General features: G+C 41.4%; 2 protein-coding genes across 4 annotated transcripts in view; one reads left to right on the forward strand and one right to left on the reverse strand.

The window, feature by feature from the left end:
- Nucleotides 1-4,037: 4,037 nt before the first annotated feature.
- Nucleotides 4,038-19,749, reverse strand: UBE2B (ubiquitin conjugating enzyme E2 B). 2 transcript variants are annotated; one of them, XM_039485486.1, is made up of 6 exons: nt 18,958-19,236; nt 15,267-15,347; nt 14,082-14,107; nt 12,479-12,568; nt 10,492-10,580; nt 4,038-9,354 (listed from the first exon to the last, which is right to left on the reverse strand). In XM_039485486.1, the coding sequence occupies exons 2-6, from the start codon at nt 15,290-15,292 to the stop codon at nt 9,226-9,228; spliced, it is 360 nt and encodes a 119-aa protein (XP_039341420.1). In that variant the 5' UTR covers nt 15,293-15,347; nt 18,958-19,236; the 3' UTR covers nt 4,038-9,225. The 2 variants fall into 2 exon arrangements, with proteins under 2 accessions (XP_039341420.1, XP_039341419.1); XM_039485485.1 differs by lacking the exon at nt 18,958-19,236 and adding an exon at nt 19,573-19,749 and having other exon boundaries at nt 4,040-9,354.
- Nucleotides 19,750-24,541: 4,792 nt separating this feature from the next.
- Nucleotides 24,542-25,122, forward strand: part of LOC120369649 (serine/threonine-protein phosphatase 2A catalytic subunit alpha isoform) — a 75,063-nt gene continuing 74,482 nt past the window's right edge. The window contains exon 1 of one of the 2 annotated variants that reach the window (XM_039483159.1): nt 24,542-24,886. The gene's annotated coding sequence lies outside the window, so the exon portion shown is untranslated. The remainder of the gene's footprint in view (nt 24,887-25,122) is intronic. The other variant, XM_039483161.1, reaches the window with a different exon arrangement.

Genomic DNA, 25,122 nt, shown 5'->3' on the forward strand with positions numbered 1-25,122 from the left:
AGAGCCAACACCTCACTGACATAAATGAGAATTCAAACTTCATGTTCAGGCTGCCTGAAGACAATACATCAGTTTATACAGAGTACATGGGTATTGGTGTTAGTAGCACCACTTCTACATAAAATAACTGTTGATATTGCCAATGTTTTTTCAAACTCATGTTTTAAATCAACACCCACTGTTACAAAATGCATATTTAAAAGAAAAGTCCTGGCTTCACTACCCCCTATATCTGAGCTTCTGTGTCTAGGGACTTCATGCAAATGTACTGGACTTGAGTCAGCATAGTGTGGGGCAGCTGATGAGGCTGGACTCTGTAGTCATGTCCACAAAGGTTGTGCTGGGCTGAGAGATAGGAAGGATGACATTGTGACTGAAGCACAGATCTTGAAGTCAGGAGAGCCAGGTTGCCATGTAGCACTAGGTAAAGTCACTTCCTGTCTCTTACAGATTGGGAAACTGACACAAATGGGGATAGTACTTGCTCATCTGACAAGGGGATTGTGATGGTTAATTCATTAATGTTTGTAAAGTGCTTTGAGATTCTCTGATGGAAGGTGTGGTAACAGTATAAAATATTCTATATTAGAATTTGGTTGTGTAGGGTCAAGTTTCCTTGTGGGGAAGGGATAGATCACTGGCTGGGGGTTGTGCTGTGGCTTGGGAGAGGGAGGACAGATGACCTAGAGCCTGTTGGTTCTAAAGGTTACAAAATCTCTCAAATTTGCTGACACCTTGTACCCTAAGTCTGAGTTTGAGGTATTTTTCAGCTGTGTTAAATACACAGTTTTGGATAGCAAACTTTCAGCTCAACTAGGGTGTCATGATTTGCCAGTATTAACCAGCCATTTTAGAAGGATATGTTGTACTTTTTTGATTTCTAGCTGTTGCTCTGAATGTGCTTTAGACATTAGCTAATTAAGCTACTCGGTCTGAGGGGATTAAGTGAGTTGATCAAGGTCTCAGGATTTGTCTACATTTAAACCACTACAGTGTCACCACAGCAGCACCTCAGTGTAGACACTACCTATGTTGATAGGAGTTCTGTTGGCATAAATTAGCCACGTCCCAGAGAGGCGGTAGCTAGGTAGATGGAAAAATTCTTCTGTTGACCTAACACTGTCTACACGGGGTTAGGGTGGCATAGATATGTCTGTCACAAGTGTAGATTTTTCACACCCCTGAGAGAGAGCTATGCTGGTGTAAGTTCCTGGTGTAGACCAAGCATCAGAGAGGGCCAAAAGCTGGAAACAGAACCCAGATCTACTGACTCCCAGTCTTGTGTTCTTAATGCAATAGTTGACATACATATGCTCTTGCATTTATAACATTGCATCAAAGTCATGGTGTAAGTGAAGGTCCTATTGAAACAATGTAGGAAATGTTAAAATGCTGAGTGGAACAAGCTTTTGATTTTACCTATTTTGTGAAGGCACGGGTACCCACCCCTCCCCTTCCCCCAATTGTAACAGGAACAAAACAAGAACAGTAGGAACTGATTAACATCTTTCTATTGTGTTTAAGAATCTGATCAATGTCAAGACAATGGGGAAGCAGGGGCTAGTGGGAATAAAATGGTTGTGACCTAAAATGAAAAAAAAATCTAGTCATTAGTGAAGCATTTACAAATTTCAAATCTCCAATGAATGGAAATGTCATTAGCCCCTCCATGGGGCTTTACCAGGCCCTCTTTATACTACTCATCACCCATGTTTAATACAGCAGTGCTCAGCTGGGTGTAATAATAAACAGTAGGTTTGGTTTATTAAGATTTACTAGAGTTCCAAGAATGCTTTGAATAATTTGAATGAGCTACCAGCTTCAACTTACAAGGGTATCACAGGGACAATAAAAGGAAAATCCGTAATATATAGCAGAGAACTGCTGCTCTGGCCAACTGCTAACCACACTTGGATGAAATACTGAGCTGTAAAACATGTTTAAAGTGGAAGGATAACTGCACTCTGAAAAAGCATGCATACCTCTTAAATTAGTTTATTGCAGCTTACTTTCAGGAGTTTCTATACTTATTAACTAGAGCTGATTTTCAGCCTCTCAGCTCTGTTTCAGCAGCAGAATTCTTCCCTTTGTATCATGTTCTCTCTCTAAAAGCTGGGCAGACAGCACAAGCTTAGTTACATTGTAAAGGAACAGCTTCAGTTTCTTTTACAATGCCACTTTTCTGAGCAAAGGTTACAGTGAGCTGCTCTATGTGCCTAAACTCTGCTTAGGATACTGTAAATGTATTGCACTGTGCCCATATTTTCCAGAAGTTAAAGTAAATGTAAACACTGATATCCCCTCATACAGTAGCTAACAGTGTGTAGTGTCACACCTATTGTGCACTGGCCAGCACGTTAAGGCTGCTGTACTAATTCCTCTGGTTGCCCTGTTAGGGAAGCTGGTCCTCCCATTTGGTACTAAAGGTCCGGAGTTCTGATTCTAAAGCTGTACATAACCTGTTTGTTAATGACGGTGGAGGCTGGGTTGGACCATAGATCACTGCAAGTGCAACACACATGGCATGAAATGTTTTATTAAGTGGAAGCTAGTCAAGAACACTGACTGACTGAACATCACTGAAAGCTTTTCATAATATGAATGTACAAAGTCTCTTGAAAGTATTTAGTACAACTCGTGAATAAGTTTGGCCAATGAGATACTCAAATACTTTTCCATTAACACCGTATCATTTATAAAACCTTAGAAGCTGGAAACATTTAAAAAAATCTCACCTTTGACTTTTAAAACAAAATTTAAAGGCAAAATTTTTGAACTCGAGTATCTATACACCCAAAAATCACTACTCACTTTTGACCATCTTCACCTAAGTATAGATACTTAGGTGAAGATGGTCAAAAGTGAGTAGTGATTTTTGGGTGTTTAACTTTAAAAATTTTTATTAAGTGTTGAGAACCTCCCCTCTGGAATTCAGGTTCTTCAAAGTGCCTTGAGTTGGGCTATTCAAAATAAACTAGTCACTTTTAAAAATCTAGGCACCCTACATAAAAGTGGCTCTGCCCTGAAGTCAGTGTTTTGGGTGCTTAGCCCTCTTTAAAAGACAAACAACAACAAAAGAACAGGTGACTTAAGTATGTCAAATTTAGACATCATGCTTTTAAAGTTTTGTTTTAAATGAGCAAATAGCAGTATCTTTCACATTTCTGGAAGCAGGGAGATTTATGCAGCCCTTTGTTTTCACCAGCATAACTGATTAACCCATTTCTGGGACCAGTGTTGGGCTCTGTTGAGGGTGGCAGCTGCAGACCCAAAAGAAGAAAATCTTTTCTTTGGCAGTTTTATTTTTAAACATCTTAAAATTCTGAGAACATGGCCTATGACATCAAGGTCTGACAGTGAAGTGGTAATAACCTGATGTCCCCTGACTCCTATTCTCACTCCTACAGTAAGGCAGGTTCTAAGCAATACAGTAAAAATATGCAGCTACTAGAGCAGGCTGACCATCACTATATATTTTTACACCATCATTCTTTTCATCCTGAAGTATTTACAAACTATGGCTGTGATCTTGTAACCATTTACGCACACAAGTAACTTTAGATACGTTAATAGTACCAATGAAATCACACTATCTAGTGTGTAGATACATACATGGCATGATGCTTTTATTTACCTTTAAGAATTAAGGATGTAAATCTAACCAGCATTTAAACGTATGGATGCAGAGAATCTATTCTAAACCACTCGACACTTAGTAGTCTAAGTTATTCCTTTGGAGACATCCTGCATGCATACCTCCCAGGAGTGGAAGCTGTATGTTAAGAACAATTGCAGGGTCGGGCCCTAAGTGTTTTACAAGTTTATTACTTTGGCCTGGTCTACACTGGGGGGGGGTTCGAACTAAGGTACGCAAGTTCAGCTACGCGAATACTGTAGCTGAACTTGAACTACCTTAGTTTGAACTACTTACCCGTCCTGACGGCGCGGGATCGAAGTCCGTGGCTCCCCTGTCGACTCCGCCACCGCCGTTTGCGGTGGTGGAGTTCCGGAGTCGACGGGAGTGCGTTCGGAGTTCGATATATCGCGTCTAGATGAGACGCGATATATCGAACTCCGAGAAGTCGATCGCTACCCGCCGACCCGGGCGGGTAGCATGGACGTACCCTTTGTATGCATTTCCCCAATTGCTTTGCAGACTCTTATTAAGGAGTAGCAGCCATCTTTCACATACAGCTTTTTGTAAATAAATGCACTTTTTAATTTGTATCATTTGCACTCACTTTCTTATTAAGTGGCTAGTGTTCTGCTTACCTTTGAGTTGCAGAACTACCTAGACAGTGTGTGTCCTGGACTTTGGAAACTGAATACGTTGCTTCCCAAAAATATTCTTCCCTAGAGATCCCATAGGTTTCTGCCTAATTTACTCACTCTTGCACCAGGCTTATCAGAAGGGAAACCTGCAGTCGAGTATATTTATTACTTTTCCACTAGAGGTCAGCATTATTTAACAGTCATGTGACCACCTTTTTAAAAAATCATGTTTTTTGTTATAATCATATATTTTCCCTTTTTTTCATGCTTCAGTAGCAATGTAGAAAGTTACAGCTGAAAAGTTGTTACTAAAGTTGATACAGTGAGTTTAGACTAGCAACAGGGAAGGACTTTGAAATGGGACAAAATTAAAGATCTTTATTCTACATCCTTTCAAATTACTATTCCTTTAAAACAAGATGCCAAAAGATTGAAAACCACCACCATTGTACTAATGCGCATCTTAGAATTCAGAAGTATCAATTTCAAGCAATTGTGAGCAGTGATCTCGCAGCCAAGCGGGGGGAGAAATAGTAGTTACAGTAGACAGAGGAAGGGAAGCTCTCACTGCACCAGCCAGACGAAGTGGGTATTCACCCATGAAAGCTCATGCTCCAAAACATCTATTAGTCTATAAGGTGCCACAAGACTCTTTGCTGTTTTTACAGATCCAGACTAACACGGTTACCCCTCTGATACTTGACAGCCAGAGAGGGGAAGTTGTAATGAACTCTATTTACCCAAGCCAAGAAAAGCTGCTGTCCCCACTCAGCACCCTAAGATTCTTAGGCTAAGAACAAGTACACTGAGGTGGTAGATACTTGTCTTCGGCCCTTCACCCCATTTCATCCTTCCCTCTGAAAAATAAGGACTTCCTTATCTTTCTATCCCTGTCATGACCACTTGAACAGTACCCATCCTCATTTCCTCTCACCCCCAAACAGCACCTACCTGCTCTCAGCAACCATCCTGTTTTTCCTCCCAGAGCTGATCCACATTCCATGTAAAGAAATGTCCAGCCCCCACCTCGCTCGCTGCTGCAGACCAGTGCCACTTTTCCTCTGCTAGGTTGGTGGAAGGAAAGGCATCTCACAGAAGGTTGGCTGAGGAGAGGGAGTATCCCCAAGAAGGGGAGGGGAAGGAAGAATGGGATTCCCTTCAAGCAGGAGGCCTCAGCTAGCCCCTCCTTCCAGCAGAAACAGACCTAGCTTCATCTCTACTATGGTGCCCTAAAGCCCTTCAAATTACCTATTGCCCACCCTGAATCCCCCTGGGAACTGGCCAGTTTTCCTAAGTGTTAAGAATCTGCTTCTGTAACAACAAACCTCTCTTTCAGTGGTAGTATGAGCAGGCCTAAATTATTTGGACTTTCTGCCAATATAAAAGTTGCTAGAGTGACACTTGTACTTCCATATCTCAGTCCACAAGTACTGCACATAGTTATGCAATGTTACCCTAAACACGATAAAGACCATGTTTGGAGAGTAGTCAAAGAAAGTAAAACTACGGTTATATTTGCAATGGGCTAGCACAAAATCCAACTTCTGTACATTCATCTTTCTTTGATATTCTCTCTTAAATCAGCCACCTGAGTTACAAAGGCTATAAATAATCTGTTTACACAGCAGATTGTATCAAGAGCTTCTGGGGATGAAAAATTCAAAGCATTCCCAGTAGTTTTAAATAAAAGCATATATTTATCAAGAAGTTGAAATACATAGTGCTAAACTTGTGGCTATCGAGGAAAGTAACATTAATAAATTACTCATCTGAACAGCTCTTAGAGTAACATAATGGAATATGTTCTTCAAAAGATTTAAAATTAATATACACAGTCTTAGGAGCTTAGTTTCTAATATCCCTGCTGTACACCAAATTCTCCAGAAACAACTGTGCAGAGAACTACTGTCATCCCCCCAAAACAATTAATTACAGCCCATTCTATCCTTTCACCTACAAGTGGCGATCTCCAGATCATTTTGCATCTGAAAGTAAATAAAGCAGCTGCCTCAGCACTCTGGAACACTTTCTCTTGCTTTAGTATCTTTTGGCGGCAGTGACTTCACTCCATCATTATCTTCATAAATAACTTCAGTTTATGGGAAAATTTCTTTGGTTTATTACCTACCTGTGAATTGATAGCTTCAAAACACCTATTATTGGCAGGGCAATCATTGTGAGATGCTGTGCTGTTTGAAACAGTAATTTGACAATGTTTTTTCAATGTGGAGACATTTCAGATTTATCCATGATCAGGTATAAGTCTTCTCTTAACATCCCATGGTTCTGTTATTTATATTATGGTAGCACCAGTGGGCTCCAGCCATAGATCTGAGCCCTACTGTGCCAGGCCCCATATAAACACAAAGAGACAGTCCCAGCCCTGAAGAGCTTACAGCTTAAGCACAAGATGAGAGACTGTGGGCAGATGCAGTAGAGAGGGAAGTTCAAGGTAACAGTGAGACAACACAGGTCAGTATAAGCAGCAGCAGTCAGAATCAACCAGCTGCCTAACCATTGCAAATTTTTTTATATGCATCACAGAAGAGAATTTAAAGGACAATGAGGAGGACTTCATTAACATTCTAGATGAATACATTTCATCTATGGTTGGAGAAAGGAAGGAGGCACATAATGTTAAGGATGACCAATACAAAGTTATTTTCATTATGTACCGTAATTGGCTGAGCAAAGTGAGGTCCTATATTCAATTGGATGGTGTTTCTCTGTTGGGCATATACTGTTTCAGTTCCAGTTTTGAAATCGAATATCAATACATGCAAAAGTTGGTAAATAGTTCATGGAAAATTATAATACAACTGTTTACTGCATCAGTGTATCAATAAAGACAGAACTTGCTTTTACCTGCCAGCATTTCAAAGAGTCTTTCAGTTTCAAAAACTGGAGCCAAATTAAACGTCTGTTTTTTCAAGGAGAGTATTGAACGATACACTGGCATATATTTACCTTGCTCTCTTTTTATTATTCATTTGCACAACATCCTAAAATTAGTCCTTAAAATGCAGTTTGGCAAAGTGATTAATATCACCTTTGTTGCATTGGTATCCTGTGTATTTTCAATGTATGCCAAGGGCTTGTCTACATGGGAAAAAAATAGGCCATAGCAGCTGGTGCACACTAACTACTCTGCACTAACTGCCCCAGTAGACACTCTTACTGCACACTAAAAATGTCTTTGTGCACAGTAGCTTACACTAAATTACCTGTAGGCATTCAATGCACAATAAGTGTCCACACAGGTAGCTGGTAGGCAAGAGCTAGTGTGCTCTAAATTCACACCCTAGATTACTTTGCACTTACTTCCCTGTGTAGACAAGTCCTTAGTTTAATGATAAAAATAAGTTTGTGCTGGCTTGTACATCCTCAGCAAAACTGTTAACTAAGATAGAAATGCAGTTTCTGTCATGCCTTATACTTGTACAACCCCCGTTGAGATTGCATGGTTGTACACAGGTAATGGAGGATGCAATCTGAAGTCTAAGAGATTGCATGTGTATCGCTGGGGACAAAATAGAGCCTGTACAATCTTCATTACAGATGACGTGATATTACTAGGACCCAACCTAACTTTCCGATTGCATGGAGAAGTTATTAAAGTGGCAGTTAGAAAAACCCCACCTGACATTAATTGTAAACTAAACAAATTTGATCTCGAGTCTCTGAGAAATAGCCACGGAACTAGATGATATCACTTTTACAGTCACATTTAAAATGCGGTTCTCTGAAAACATTGTGTCTTGCAGGAGTTTGTTTTCTAGGTGGAATGGGTAAGAGAGCCAACTGTTTGGCTACAATTAGAAAATAAACATCAAAAATACATCTCAGTAACAGTATGTGATACATGATAGATAAAATTCAGAAAATCCCATACACACAATTTAAGGAAGAGTAAATAATAATATTATTATCCTATTATGTATCAACTTGTACAGTAATACACAAGACCTCTTGTTTAGGAATTACGCAATTCTGGATGATCAGAGATCAAGTTATAGTAAACCTATTTCATGTGTTAATATAAGATGTGAAAGACTTGTTAAGTCATTAATACTTTCCCTGCATGTGACAAGCTATTAAGCACCTTATACATGTATGCAACAGTGATACTAATAAAGCTTGTATTAGTGAGAAAAAGGATGGCCTACAGGCCAAAACGCAGGACAGAGTCAGATGATATGGGTTCTGGTTGCAGCTGTACCACTGACTGCAGTGTGACTTTAGACGAGTCACTTATCTGTGCCTCAGTTTCCCCATCTGTAAAATAGGGCAGATACTTCCCTACCACATATGAGCAAGAAGACTTACAGGACCAAATTAAGCTCCAGTGTAGGTAGACATATCTCCACTGAAGACTATTAATGAGTTACACATCACAGCAAAGTTTTCCTCATATTTGTAAAGTGCATAATATTAGCATTTATCAAGAGAAAAAAGATTCAACACTAAAACTAAGCCCTTTGAAAGAGATACAAAAGAAATTAACAAAAGAATGTCTTGCACTGAGGTTATGTATTTAACAGTTTTACATGTAATATTTATATATAAAAACTTTAAGTGCTTTTCTCCAATTTAAAAATCTAAAGAATTCAAAAATAAGGCATTCAATATTTGAAAAAGTACAGATTTACAAAATGTGTATATTCTTTCATGAAAACTCCACATCAACATTATACACTTGGAAAAAAAATACAAACAGGATATATTACAAATTTATGTAGCAATAACTTAGTTCATACCATGCAATAAAAAGTACATTAATCAAGATACACAAGCTTTTAAAGTTTCTAAACTGAAGGGCTTAATTTTTTTGCAAACATGTTTGTATGCAAATCCTTAGAACATGTGGCACTTAAAATTTCTGGTAGCCTTTCTACTGAGTGTTAAATTGTACACAATGATTATGAAGAGGAAGATTAACAAAGTAGTCATCTATTATGAATCGTTCCAGCTTTGCTCAACAATAGCTGAAACTCTTTTCTCATATTCACGTTTGTTTTCCTGATAAAGTTGTGCTGCCTGACTGTTTGCAGGACTGTTTGGATTAGGTTCATCAAGCAGAGACTGTGAGAGGACGTGGAAAGAAAAAAAAATAAGATACTTGGACCAGTATGTTCTAGATAGTAATTTCATTAAAAACACACACAACATGGGGAACTACAGGATGTTGATTTTACAACTAGCTCAAGCCCTGTACTCCTGGAGGAATTTTGTGCCATTGCACAATGCAGAATTTCATGTTTCCTCCTTGACAGAATTGGGGATGCAGAGCTGCTGACTGCCACTAGGGGCCGCTGGACTCTGCAGAGCCCAGCTCACAGTAAGCATAGCACCCAGCCTCATTCTCCCAGGTCTGGCAAAGGCTGAGGAAGAGCAGGGAAGAGCACCACATACCCAGGCAGAACAGTTAAGAAGCTGAGGTGAGTAAAGGCTCTGGGGCTGAGGATGTCTAGGTCAGGGGATGCCACGCCACTGGGGGGAGGAGGGTGCAAGTATCTCTGGGGGCCCCACACAGCCGCCTCCAGTACCCCGACTGGAACTAGGTTGTCATAGGGTTTCTTTAACTCTCTACTCCTGAGGGAATCTCTTTTGTTGTTGTGTGTATTGTTGGCACACTTGTTGACAGGTACTTTGAAATAAATTACCAAAATAATTGAAAATGGAGTGATTACATTGTGTTATTTCGACACATAAAATATGCAGATTTTTGAAGAATTTTAAAATATTGCACATAATTTTTAATTTTTTGGTGCAGAATTCCCCCAGAAGTAGTCCTAACATATGAAATAGTTCCATCCTAAATTAATGCAGTCCAAGTAGCTGGATTCCAGTAATACTGGCTCTTTAACGATTTCATAAGCATAACAAAACATAGGCTTCAAAATAAAATAGTTAACATTTCTCACACACACCCTGGCCTTAAATACATAAACATTACTGTCACATCTGGAATAATAACGGTCAGAAAAATTAATCAAAATAAATGTCCGCCTATAAGCATTCCCTGACAGGATTATTTTTATTTCTTAGAAATAAAGTGAACATATAGTTCTTCAACTAACTAGTCTTTAAAATAAGCTTAAAAACTCTTGATTACTTTTCAGTACAGTTCATTGGTGTTGATGCTGTCTGTTTATTTCAGTGCATCATCGGTTTTGTGAAGGAGGGTAATCATCATATACTTAGCTTGCTAAAAATTACCTGAATTGAAGTTAAAATAGATGAAACATCATACGTTGGACTCCAGCGATTCTGAAGGATGTCTAAACATATGCTACCATCCGCATAAACTGTAAACAGAACATAGAAATTATTTAAAACTCTGGCCATTTTTAATCTGTTGTGATTAAACACTGCATGAATGGATGCACTATTTATATTGGAATGTGACAATTCAGTTTCACTAAACATTTTAGGAAACATGATAAAGGGAAATAAAGTGTACTTCTGAGGAGAGCATTTCTGTAAGAATCTGACAACAGTTTTATACCTTGTATTTAGGGGAAAATACATACTTTGTTTGCTTTCAGTAACGTAAGAGGAGAGGAAGGATGGTCCAGTACTTAGGGCTCTAGCCTGGAATGTGGGAGCTCTGGCTTCAATTCCCTCCTCCATTTGTATGATCTTGGGCAAGTCACTTAGTCTCTCCGTGACTCAGTTTCCTATGTGTAAGCCAGAGATAACAGTATTTCCCTACCTCACAGAGGTGTTGTGAGGATAATTATGTTAAAAGATTGTGAGGAACTCAGATACTATAGTAATAAGGGCCATATGAAGTACCTAAAAAAGAGATACTGGAATTCTTGATGTTTCACAGTGGGGAGAAAGAAATGAGTAGGCAGATTTGAATTTGGGTAGGGTATGCCTACGTTTCTCATGGCCCATGTGATGGAAGAATCATCCCGGTGCTACATCTGCCACAGTGCTGAATCAAACTGATGTGATGCTAGTGATCTTCACTCAGTGTTTGCCCAACAGGAGCACTAGTTCTAGAGCAGCACTCCTTTGCTGCTTCTTAGAGAAGGGGAAAAAATACAGCTCATCTACCTCTCACACCAAGTGTCTTGTGAAGTGTCTCTGGAGCATGACTGGAAAAGCACTAAGGACCCAATCCTGCTCCCAGTGAAGTTAAGATTCCTGCTAACTTGAATTGGTGCAGGATCGTGACACATATGCACACATAAAGGAACTGTAATCCCGATGAAAAAGGGGAACAGAGAAAAGAACTAAGAGCAAAGGAGAGATGCACACAACGGAGGAGGTCACAACTCAGGCTATGTCTACACTACCGCGGGATCAACGCTCCGGCAATCAATGTACCGGGGGTCGATTTAGCAGATCTAGTGGAGACTTAATAAATCGACAGCAGAGCGCTCTCCGGTCAACCCCAGTACTCCATTAGGAACAGGAGGAGTAAGGTAAGTTGATGGGAGAGTGTATCCTGTCAACCCAGCACAGTGTAGACACCGCAGTAAGTCGACCTAAGCTACATTGACTCCAGCTACATTATTCATGTAGACATAGCTCAGGTAGCTAGTGACAGGTATCAGGGTCTGAATTCAGTCCCTTGCTGCTTAGGCCAGCAATACTTCAGAAGTAGTTCATTCAGTTTTTAAGGGAATAATTATATCATCATTCTAGCAGGCTGAAGAAGCAGCTTTGATAAGCTTTGTTTAAAAAAAAACAAACAAAAAACACCAAGGTCTCCTCTGCCAAACAGAAGACTGCCACTATTCAAGACAGGTAGGTGCAATGGAACAAGGAAGTAAAAGGGATTATACAAAAGACCTTCCTAAAAATGAAGGAGCAGAAGAGGAAAAAAAATTAAAGTGTTTGACTTTGGTGAGAGCAGGAGAAAAGAGACCCAGAAATAAAGCATCTTGCTAAAATGGAAAGTTTCCAGAAACCTACATTGGCTATAAGAGAGTAGGATAGCAATAGTCGTCCAAGATATTCCATTTCCTCACTGGCTAATATTTGCATTAGCTAACAAGACTGCACAATGATTACAGAATGCAGAAGTAGCTTCTTCTAACTAAGTTTCCTGGCACCAGGATTTTTAGTGAACATCTGATATACTGTATATTTACTTTGGAAAAAAAAATGTTAAACATTGCTGAGCTTCAGGCTGTGATATCACACTATCCTATTCTATATTTGTTTTGGCTAAATAAGTATGAATACTCACCATTCGGATGAAACATTTTTGATAAAAATCTAACAGTTGGAGGCTTATTTGGGTATTCTTCTGAAAATTCTATTATTAGTTTAAAAGTACCTGTCCAAGAAAGCAAACACAAAAACATCATGTAACTATAATTGTATCAAAACATCTTTGTGAACACTTGACAACGTGATATTTATATTTCAAATGCCAATAAAACTGATATATATTGCTATGAACAAAAATAGCATCAGCATCTTTGTACAATTTAGAGGAGCCTACTCAATACACAGAAAAGCCACTATTTGAATAGAGTACAACTTCAGTTATCTAAAAATTGTAACTGACACTTAGAAAATCCTCCAGTGGTCTGAACTATGTTATTACCAGATGCCGGGGAGGTGACACTGCATTTGGAACGCAGAAAGTTTTGGATAACTGTATGTGACCAATAGTTTAAAAAAAAAAAAAAGAAAAAAGGAGAGAGAGAGCGCACTAATCTGTCATTTTGTTCAGCCAAAGTTTCCAAATGATTCCTGTTTTGACAGTTTTGGGGATTCAGTGAATCAGAAGGTAAGAGTTTTCCTGCCTGGATCAAACACTTCTAAAGAAAAATTTTTTTAAAAGGAGAAATACTGAATTTCTGTTGACACCATTAATCAACAACTTTAAAATAATGACTATCGTCACCCACTAGCTATTTTAGTGTCTCTTCAGTAGGCCTGACCTTCCAGTGCTTAATCATTGAAATCTATTGGAGTTTGACCTAAAAATGGACTATGGCTGAGCCCAGTACATGAAAAGATGGATTTTTATAAGAAATGGCTTCAACCTTTAAAACTTGAGACTGATTTACTGAAAAATATTTATTAAAGACCAGTGAATATGTATGTCACATATCACCAATTTCAACCAATTTCTATCCACTTCCACCCAACCTCTCCCTCCCCCCCCCCCCCAGAAAGCTATTTTCTGTCTTGCAAGAAAACTAGAAAGCCCCCTTAATGACCATTCCTTGCAAAACTGAAACCACCCCCCCTTTCTGCATATACATTAGATATTATACTTATACAGTTTTCGTGTTTGTTTACAATTTGATCTTTTTCATTAAAATTGTTTTATACAGAGATCAATTCAAGATTATTTCCTCTTGCTCTTAATGAAATCTGATTCACCTTTGTGTTGTATCATGTGCTAAAGACAAAGCCATATGTAACCAGAGAGCGTGAAAATCTTTGTGATTAGGCATAAGACATATGAAACAGTCTGATGGTATTAGCCTTCAGCATCTCCTACTGAACATTCCACTTTCCCTGTATATAAACACTTCTAGATATGGCCACTGCTTCACAGGATTACTGTTACTCATCAACCACTGTAGAGACAAGACAATGCACTGGCACAAGTTTTGGTCAAAATACTGTAGTCTGTTAGACAGCAAGCCCTTACCAACTCACATTGTCTGTTGGCTTGCTTTTTCTAGTTCAGAATTAAGTTGTGTGTGTATTATGGCTAAAAAAAACCCAACATAAAACATTTTATATATAGGAAATATAAAAATCCTTCTTAAAAGCAATGCTGGGACCATTTCTGAAAGAGAAGGGAATAAAAAAAATTAGCTACCTACCATCCTCAAAAGGGGTACCTTCTGGCCTAGAAATAAAAAATATAAATATAAATACATTATCTATTTTTACACAGGCACCCACACCTCCCCCATCCCCTTCAAATTAGAAATAGGGGGTGGGGTGGGGGAGAGTAAAGAATTAAGACGCAACTCCTTGATATTTCCCAGGATACTCAAAGTACTCTCCTATTAAACTGGTAACTTAGTTTTTAATCCAGAAATTGGATTTCTTACAATGGATCCAGGACAATAACTATTCCATAAAATGGGGACGACCAGAATCAATGGGAAGATTCAGATTCACTAAAACTGCAATAAGATCAATAGCAAAGTACTAGGATTTATGATAAAAGACTGAATTGGTTTCCCAATCCGTGAGATACCTAATGTAACTAGACAAGTTCTGCCCACAGAATTGTATTGTCAACCAATCTGGTCACTGCTTACATCTAAATTTGTCTGCAAAGGGCATGGAATTCTTATGTGCTTCTCAGGGGGAATCCTGCCTTTTCTTGTTTTCCTACCCAATCTTCAACATAATCTCCTTGCTTTCACTATGAATTGATACAAATTTAAAAAAAAAAAAGAGACAAGAAAATGGACATTATAAGGCTACAGAAGGACAAAAATGTAGCTGCTTTCCTTGTGTGCTCTACTATGCGTCAGTATTCAAGGATATAGACCATACAAACCTATTTCCTCATCAGAACATACTTACTAATTTTTGCCAGTTTGTCTCAAACTCAGCATTTTGACTTAGTACATGCACATAGTCTCAAGCGTTTTCACACAATCAGCCATTATCTAACTCAGGGGTAGGCAATCTATGGCACAGGTGCCGAAGGCGGCACACAAGCTGATTTTCAGTGGCACTCGCACTGCCCGGGTCCTAGCCACCGGTCCAGGGGGCTCTGCATTTCAATTTAATTTTAAATGAAGCTTCTTAAACATTTTAAAAAGCCTTATTTATTTTACATACAACAATAGTTTAGTTATATATTATAGACTTATAGAAAGAGACCTTCTAAAAATGTTAAAATGTATTACTGGCACACGAAACCTTAAATTAGAGTGAATAAATGAAGACTCGGCACATCACTTCTGAAAGGTTGCCGACCCGTGATCTAACTTATATTTAACCATTTAGTATTATCTTCTCTACAGTGAGCAAAAGTCTTCTCTTACCCAAATATAACTGCATTCCATTGCATAATGTTATTCTCAGATGGTGCACCACTGACACCCACAGGAGGGTCTTCTTGCAATCTAACAATTAAAAAAAATAGAATATGAAAAAAATATACGTTAAAATTATATATATATATATTATATATACACACACACACACACAGAGCAAAAGAGGGTAATACTCAGACAGAAACGTGTAAGCATATCCAGAGTTTGTACCCATTTCTCCTTCACGATTAGAGAATTCAGGCTGTGGTTTGGAACACGGACTACATACTTCAGTGTTATATGCACATTAAATATTCCAGAGACAAGCCCACGAAGGGATGCAGATCAGGGTTTTCTCTTCAAATATTTTGTCAATAATATTAATACAGATCAGCACTAAACAAATAAGTGAAGCATATGTTTCCTCATGCATGGAACACAGCATCAAATACAAGAGCAGTTATGAAACATCTTGTACATCTGGTTTAAAACACCACATAGCAAATGATGAAATGAGCATTCAGAACGACACCCGCCGGCTACAGCAGTGAAGAGAAAAAGATGTATAACCACAAATTGACACATCTAAACTGTAACTATTGTGGAAACCAACCAATTATATTTGTGTGATGCACACATTGGAAACTAGTAGAAGGGAACACAGATCAGGTTTTTCTTATGTTTTTAATACTATATGGACCAAATTTAGCCAGACCACACAGGCCTATTTTGGCTAGTAACCTGTTCTCTCAGTATGCTCAGTTCAGACAACTTAAACGTCAACAGCATGAGCTACCTACCACTTTGGCCAGGAAAAGAAGGAATGTGCACTTCAGAGATAGCTTTGGCATTTAAATCAGGACAAAGTTTCACACACTGCATTGTGGGAAGGTCTTTAACTACAGAGAATTTGTGGTGTGGCCTGAACTGAAAGCTTAACTTGTTTGAACAGAGTCCAGAGATATTTAAGAGCTAGGAACAATATGGTATTTATAGCATTCACATTCCTTTTCTACATGCAAAACTAAAAGCTGTAATTACATTAATATTTCTCTGTAATTTTATTCAAAGGGAAGAAAAAAATCAGTATTCAGGTAGGTAATCTGTCAAATTCCTTTCTCATCACCACCTTGTTGGTCACTATACAAAGTTTACATTCAAACAGTAATCAGAGTTCATAGCCGCACAGGTAAGCTGAATGGTCCTGGCTGCTACGTCACCCTAAAATAAACAGGAAACAAAACAAAACAAAATTCCCCACTCACTTCAGACAAGATTCTGACATTTTAAAGATATGTGATCTCAGTTTGCAGGCATAAAATGAATAGATCACATGTCTGATAGATTCCATTCCATGTTTTAATGTATTTATTTAGATGTACTTTCCCCTCATATGTAAAATCTCCACTTCACCTCCAATTTTAACAAAAAATAAAAAAAAAAAATCACTGCTTCCAACAGCTATTCCTTTTCATTGGTATCATAATTACTTTAATTTTTACAGTCTATGTGACCCGCTACAAGCAAAAAGATTTAATATCCTATTTTCATTTAACAGGAACTAAAAAGTGTTATGCTCAAATAATGCAATATCCAGATGCAATGGGTGAGTTAAGTGGCATCTAAAGCTCAACTCAGAGGTTCCTAGCTTTGTAGGTTCAAATCAGACTTTAATATTGTATTACAAGGCTAGGTGAAGCCAAGGGTGGCTCTAGGAATTTTGCCACCCCAAGCACGGCAGGCAGGCTGCCTCCAGCGGTTTGCCTGCGGAGGGTCCGCTGGTCCCACGGCTTCGGAGGTGCCTGCGGGAGGTCCTCCAAACCTGTGGGACCAGCGGACCCTCCGCAGGCACACCTGCAGGAGGTCCACCGAAGCCACGGGACCAGCAGACCCTCCGCAGGCATGCCAGCAGAGCGCCCCCCGCGGCTTGCCGCCCCAAACACGTGCTTGGCGTGCTGGGGCCTGGAGCCGCCCCTGGGTGAAGCTACAAATACATATCATACACATATGACCATGGTTTACAGATATAATATTGTGGTACCTGCAAATACAACTATACCTAAAAAGAAACACTATTAAAGTTGACTCATTTCCAATAATTTATCAGCCACGTTAATTCATATCATGTTGAAACAAAGCATACAATGTAAAGCCCCTAACAATTAGCTTATAAAAGGCTTTTCTACATGCATAATAGATGCTGTACGGAACATGTAATTAAATGACAAACTAGAACAGTTGTTCCAGAGTGTCTATAGTTCAGCACTTACCATTTTTTAAACAAAATATAACTACCGTACCCTTTTTTGCTAAGGTATAGAAAAAGGTCCTTATTTACAAACATTTTTAAACAATGTGTGACAAACTATCAACCAGAATAGCATATACATGAATCCAGAAGTTTTCAGTAGTTCTGGCTTGTCTCAAGATGGGGACACAGAGGTACCAACAACTTGATGCTTTTATTCACTTCAGCTGGAGTTGTGGATCTTCAGCAGCACTGGGAGGATGGGGGCAAGGAGGGTGGAAGACCACCAAGCAAAGTACCTCAAAAAGGGAGGCCAAAAAATGAGGGAACATCTCTGAAAATGTTAGCTTTATTCACTAAGCATTTCACTTCTAGGCCCACAAAAAAGTTACAAAAACCAACCAGAGAATGTTGATATGTAATCTCCAAAGGTGTTTTTAATTAAAAAAAAAAAAGATCTTAAGTCTTTGAATATGAGAGTATATACGAGCATTTGAAACCTGCGTATTTACAGGCTATTCCCTCCTTTGTCAAGTTCCAGCCTGAAGCAAAGTTTGACATCATACAGCCAGTTCCCTTAAATTAGAGGGTTATTGCATCATGGAACCTCTCATATAATCAGAATGTGCTGCTTTAAATGTTATAACTAAGTGATTGGTCTATAAACAGTGGCTTTTACAAATAATACAAGTTTCCTAACAGAACCACAGGCAATATAATGAAAGTCTCTTTGGACATTTCTCACGCAAGCTGTTGACAGAGAAAGGACAGTGGCTATCGTTTTAAAGACATAAGCACCAACTTTTATCCTTAGATGCCTCCAGATGTCACCATACAGTAAGAAGCAGAGAACTTTGGAGGAAGTAACCCTAAACAAAAACAAAAGCAGCCTCCTTTCTACAGAGGCAGAGATTCAACTAATCCCTTTAGTGAGGCAGGATATTTTAACTTTCTTATCAAGATGTGTGTGTAGGAACAGCATTTACCATATAGACCCAAACTTGCTCAGCATCCCTGCCCTAAAGAGTACAGGGGAAAAAGACTGCTGGTCTGGTAGTCCTGACCCCAGTAACAGAGCTTTGACAAACCAGCATTTTGCCCTCTTACCAGCATTCCTTTTTGCATTCCTTGAGAGCAGACAAGCCAGAAAGTGAAAAGGTTGTTTCTGTATTATTAAGTCTCCCTTTCAAATAACAGTCCAGCATAGTGGAGAGGAAAGGGGACAAAGATAAATAAAGCCGATTGAATCCTAAACGTGGAGAAGCCCTATACTGGTGCACATACTTGATGCATTGGAAAACGTAGGGATTCAGTGCAGTCCAGCGAATAGGGCTCTAGACGGGGCGTCAGCAGACTGGATTCTATTCCTAGCTCTGTTACTGACTTTGGGCAAGTCACTTCACCTCTCCAGGCCTCAGTTTCCCCAAGTACGACACAGACAGCAATACCTACCTGTCCCTTGAGCTCAGTGGCTGGAGAGTGCTGTACAAGCGCCAAGCGTCACTCCTGGACCCCAGACCACGGCAGGCCGATCCGCAGAGAGATACCCGATCAGACACCTGACGGGTCTGCCTGCCCCCCTGCTTTACACCTGGGCAACGCCCGTCCAGCTCGCCAGGCCCCGAGGCCTTGCGGATCTGATTCGGCAGCTCCGGTGCGCCAGCCTCGGGGCCGCTCCCTAGGCCTGACTCACCCGGCTCACCGCGCCGACCCCCGCCCAGCAGCGGGGTGGACCAGGGCAGGGGAACCCCCTGCGCTTCCCCCCCCCCCGCCCACAGCTGCTACCTGCCGGGGAGCCCGCCGAGCCCCACAGGTACACGGCCCTGTGGGGGGGGTGCCGGGGGCTCCTACCCCTCTGCCCACCGCACGCAACGCAGCCCCAGGAGCTTGGAGCAGCGCCCGGGGGGTCAGGGGGGGGCCTGCTACGCGCAGGGCATGGCGGGACGCCAGTGAGACCCACCGGGGCGGGGGGGCATGAGGGGAGCCCCTGTGCTCCCTCGGGAGGGCACGACCCCGGCGCGCACCCCCCGGGGAGGGCTGGGGAGCCGGCCGAGGCGAGACGCTCACCTCTTGAAGTCCCTCATGAGCCTCCGCCGGGCCGGAGTGGACATGATCCTCTCTGGGAAAAGAGTCCCTGTCCCCAGGAGCCTCAGCACCGCTCACCGCGCGGCGGTCTCCCTCCCCAGCCTGCAGCAGTGGCGGCGGCGGCGGCACAAACAACCCTGCAATGGCGTCTCCCTCCGCCTGGGGGAGGGGAAAGTCACAGCCCCCCCCTGCGACCGTACCACTGCTTTCTGACGGGGAGAGTGTGCGCGCGTGTTCGCCCTCAGAACGTACCACTGCGCCGTCCGCTGGGGGGGACGCAAGCCGCCGACGTTCTAGCCTCAGAACGCGCCGCGGCTCGGAGTAGGGACCTGCGCCGTCAGCGACTCTCTTGGCGAGCCCAGCCCGGCTGGCGGGGAGCAGCCCTGGGGGCAGGAGAACGCTCTGAGGGCACAGCTCGGTGTCTAACAGGCGCCCTGCGCTTTAGGAACGGATGAATAACACACACACAAACACAGGCGCTGGTGGAACTAGAGGTGCTGCTGCCGCACTGCTGGCTTATAAGAACATAAGAAAGGCCGTACTGGGTCAGACCAAAGGTCCATCTAGCCCAGTATCTGTCTACTGACAGTGGCCAATGCCAGGTGCCCCAGAGGGAATGAACCTAACAGGCAATGATCAAGTGATCTCTCTCCTGCCATCCATCTCCATCCTCTGACGAACAGAGGCTAGGGACACCATTCTTACCCATCCTGGCTAATAGCCAATTATGGACTTAGCCACCATGAATTTATCCAGTCCCCTTTTAAACATTGTTATAGTCCTAGCCTTCACAACCTCCTCAGGTAAGGAGTTCCACAAGTTGACTGTGCGCTGCATGAAGAAGAACTTCCTTTTATTTGTTTTAAACCTGCTGCCTATTAATTTCATTTGGTGACCCCTAGTTCTTGTATTATGGGAATAAGTAAATAACTTTTCCTTATCCACTTTCTCAACATCACTCATGATTTTATATACCTCTATCATATCCCCCCTTAGTCTCCTCTTTTCCAAGCTGAAGAGTCCTAGCCTCTTTAATCTTTCCTCATATGGGACCCTCTCTAAACCCCTAATCATTTTAGTTGCTCTTTTCTGAACCTTTTCTAGTGCTAGAATATCTTTTTTGAGGTGAGGAGACCACATCTGTACACAGTATTCAAGGTGTGGGCGTACCATGGATTTATATAAGGGCAATAATATATTCTCAGTCTTATTCTCTATCCCCTTTTTAATGATTCCTAAAAGTGGTTTTGAAGTGGTTTCCAGGGTTTACTGTTTGGTTCAATGGCTCTCAGACCCCCCCCCCCCCGCCATTATGCAAATTGTGCCAGCGGGACCGCACACAGAGAAATACTGCGGCCCCTGCCCTGGGTACATCCTCAGCGGCCTTGGCAAATTCCTGCCTAGCCTCACCTGCCAGGTGGGCAGATGGGCGTGCCAGCTTCGCAGCCCCATAGGGTGAGCAGAGGGGAACGTGGGCTGCAGCTCCCTCCCCCTGCCTTTTCTGCTTTGGAAGTGGATTGAAACCAGAGAAAGCCTTTTTTGTTCCAAAATAAGAACATCCACTCATGTGGAGCTATTTGGGAGTAGCTATTCTGCTTTAAATTCACACCCCATCTTATCCCAAAAGGCCTTTCGTTTCATGTGTAAACCAGACCCCATAAGGGCTATCAGGCACAGGGCATAGTTAATGCTGCTTCCAGCACAGTCCTCAAGAAGCAGATGCTATTGAAGCCATGCCTACACTAGCCCCGGTAGTGAAGATGCAGCCTACACTGACAGAAGAGGTTTGTCCATCTGTTTAGAGGTTTTTCCATTTATGTAAGAACACCGCCTTCCTGAGTTGGATTGCCAACCCTCCAGGATTGGCCTGGAGTCTCCAGGAATTAAAGATTAATATTTAAGTAAAGATTATGGTATGTGATTAAATCTCCAACCAAAATTGGCAACCCTATCCTTGGACCCCCACAGAAACCCATTCACAATGAAATGGGCATTCTATGGCAATTAAAGTGTGGAGCAGAGAAGCAGCTACACTGAATCATGGTCCATATTTAAAATTTAGGTTGACATAGCCACATCGCTCAGGGGTGTGAAAAATCCACACTCCTGAATGATGTAGCTATGCCAACCTAACCCTTAGTACGGATGTTGACCTAACAACTGTCACTTTCCTTACCTGCTTGCTTTTGCTTCCTGCTACCTATATACTTGAAGAGGAGCATCGGGCCCTTAATTATTTGTAACCCTTAATGCAGTATTTTAAAAACACCTGTGTTAGCAGCTAATGGTGTTTTCTTATTACTAGATGAAGCAAATTCTAAACTAAAGCTACTTTGTGTGCTTTATTCGGGGATCCCATTGACCTAGGTGCCATGAAAACATATAGAAAGAGATGGTCCCTGCCCCAAAGAGTTTATAATGCAAGCCCCCCTCATCCTGTAAATACTTATTAACATGCTTAATTTTAAGAATGTTTATATTTCCATTGTCACAAGACAATGGAACTGCTCACCTGCAAGTTAGGCATGTGCATACATGTTTGCAGGGTCAGGGCTTAATATAAAGAAACAAAAATCTTATAAAATCTTCCATTGTAATGGAAGACAGAAAGGATCTATTAAGTTAGCTAGTGCTAGTTCGTACTTGTTAATGCAGAATTGTTTCCTACATCAGTAGGAAATAATTCCCTTTGCCCATGTGCCAAGTGATCTCTCTTTCCTCTTTCAAAATTGCTCCCCTGACTTCCTTCACTTTTATTCTGTTGCTGGTTATTTCTAATTCTCTTGCACACCTAGCCTTCAAATTGTTTATATTGTGCAAATTAAATTATTAATTCTTCAGGGGAAGGACATTATCCAACATTGTGTTTGTAAAAGCCATGTGCATGTTTGGCCCTATATAGGTAATAGATAGTGAAATAAATAACAATAATAATAATAATGTTAGTTTAACAAAATTAATTGACTTCACTGTTGTTAATATACTGCATACCCTTGCTACTGAGAACTCTGTGGTGGCAGTGAGGATACAATTCAGATCTCCTGGGCCAAAAGCATAGTTCCATACTCCTTGAAGGAGACCTTCACTACATTAGCGATTGGCAGAGTACAGTTTATGACACATAGCTGAGCAGTTATGATTCCATCCAGTAGAGGGCAGTGGTATCCATCAACACTGGCTAGTTCATTACAATATTGCACAGTGCTTTGTCTTAAATCAGATATAGTGTGACCATATCATATTAATTAATTTTAACTAATTAAGGGGATATTTTATTTTATCCTGAGATTAAAGATTCATTTTCATTAATTTATTTTCTTAGAAAAATAAAAACAAAGATTTGTGCATTTTCTCTTTCAGGCGGTTATATGTAATACTATTATTTAAGTGGATTATTTGGAGGGTTTTTTTAAATCAAATTCATTCCGGGTTGTATTTTAAGTTAAATCACAACTGCAGTAGACAAAGTATGCAGTTAATTTGCATGTGAATTTTGGGTTTCTCTTATAATTCTCTTGCTATGGTGCAGAAATTTAATCAAAAGTGGCATATTTTCAGACAATGACATTATTTTTGTTAAAATCTTGAATAGTTCTTAGATTATAAACAAGACATTTTTATAACATCCTCAAACAGAAAATCCTCTTATATGCAGAAATAAAGGATTTCTGCCCTTTAATTAGCCTTAAGAATGTTAGGAAACGGCAATGAAATTGAACTGTTTGTTTACTTTTATATTTGTTATGGTATTTCAAACCCTCAAAAACTTAATTAAAAAATTCAGGCTACTTGGGCCCTGTTCCTGCAATGTCCCTGTGGAGCTTATAGCAGGATCAGAGCCTCCGTGTGATAACCTATAATATAATCTACCACCCCAAGCACTAAAATCAACTAAATGAATAATCAAAGGCATCTGTCATAAACTTATTTTTTTTTCTTTTACAGTAGCACCTAGAGGCCCCAGCTGAGTTTGAGACCCCATTCTGTTAGGTTTTCAATAAACACATAGTGAGGGATTGTCCCTGCTCCAAAAGTTTACAATGTAAGGGACCAGAATGTGACCCATTCTGTACTCTTCTGAAGGGGAATAACTGGATATAAGGTTCATGATTAGCAGCTTCGTCATCCGACTAAGTGGGTATTCACCCACGAAAGCTCATGCTCCCAAACGTCTGTTAGTCTATAAGGTGCCACAAGACTCTTTGCAGCTTCTGCAAAGCCACTACTAGTAGTGGGTTTCAGAATTGTAGCCATGTTAGTCTGTATCAGCAAAAACAATGAGGATGTGGATGTATGGATCACCAAGGAATGTATGTTGTACCAGCTATAAGGCTTGTGCTGGATACCTCTTCCCCATCCCCTCCCAGTACCAGAGGGAGACTGGGAGCCAGATTGTGACTGAGTCACCGTTTTGCAGACTGCTTCTGAGGCAGCAAAACAAAGCAATGATTGAGCCCTAAATGGAGCAGGTAAAGGCTGAGAAAAGAAATATAACACGCTGCCTCTCAATATATTAACATAACCATAGCTCCGTTATTCTTACCAAGCCCAAAGAAGTAGGTATTTTATCACAACCTTAACTCTAACCTTTGGATTTTAAAAGTGCATTTTTGTTATCTTGTTTTCTGTATGTAACCATAAATATAGTAAGAGAGCTTGCTCAGTAGGACAGGTTACTTCACATATGTATAGACACTATAAGAGTTCATAAGGTGTCCAGAGCTGCTGTTTGTTTGTTGTCCCATAGATTAGCGGGAACAGTGCCTGGAATTGTCTGTCCTCGCACATGACTGCCCCAGGCTGTGAGCCTGACTGATGTGTGAACAAATATAACGTTGACGTCACACGCGTCCTTTTGCCAAGGCGAGCAGGGCGTCCGTGTCTGTCCCGTGCGTGGGCAGGGTTTCTGACACGCATGACTGTGCTCCCGCCCACGCTCTGTATTGCTTGTCAGTGACGTGACAGGCAGCGGCGTCGCTGTCGCTCCCCCCCATCATTCCGCCAATCACCGGCAGCCACTCACCTCTCTCTCCCCACTGAATCCCACCCCCACCTCTGCTCCAGACCCCACCCCCGTTAGCAGCCCCACCTTCTCCCCCTCTGCAGCCCTGGACCCCGCGCTTTTGGCGTCACTTCCGGGTGGAACGCGGTGAGGTCACGGAAACACGGCGGCCCGTGGGCGGATCCTGCGAGCGCGGTTGCTGTGGCTGGTGGTTGCTATGGTAACAGGGCCCGTCGGGGAGAGCCGTGCCGAGCGGGGATAGAAGGGCCCAGCATGGAAAGCGGGCTCGAGCAGGTCAGGTTAGCTCAGGGAGGCTGGGGCTTGGAGCTGCTCAGCCCAGGGGGAGAGCCGAGGGGCTGATAGGGGAAGGGGGTGCGGCAGGGAGGCAGTGATGACGGCTGGGGGAAGGGGCTGGTAGCTAGGCTGGGGGGAAGGAGGGTTGAACTGGATGGGTAGCTAAGGCTGGGGGAAGACTGTGCTGGGTAGGGGCTGGTGGCTGGGCCGGGCAGCAGGGGATGTTGCCGTGGTAG

The sequence above is a fragment of the Mauremys reevesii genome, linkage group 8 (assembly GCF_016161935.1).
Source record: "Mauremys reevesii isolate NIE-2019 linkage group 8, ASM1616193v1, whole genome shotgun sequence".
In the NCBI taxonomy this organism is placed as follows: Eukaryota; Metazoa; Chordata; order Testudines; family Geoemydidae; genus Mauremys; species Mauremys reevesii.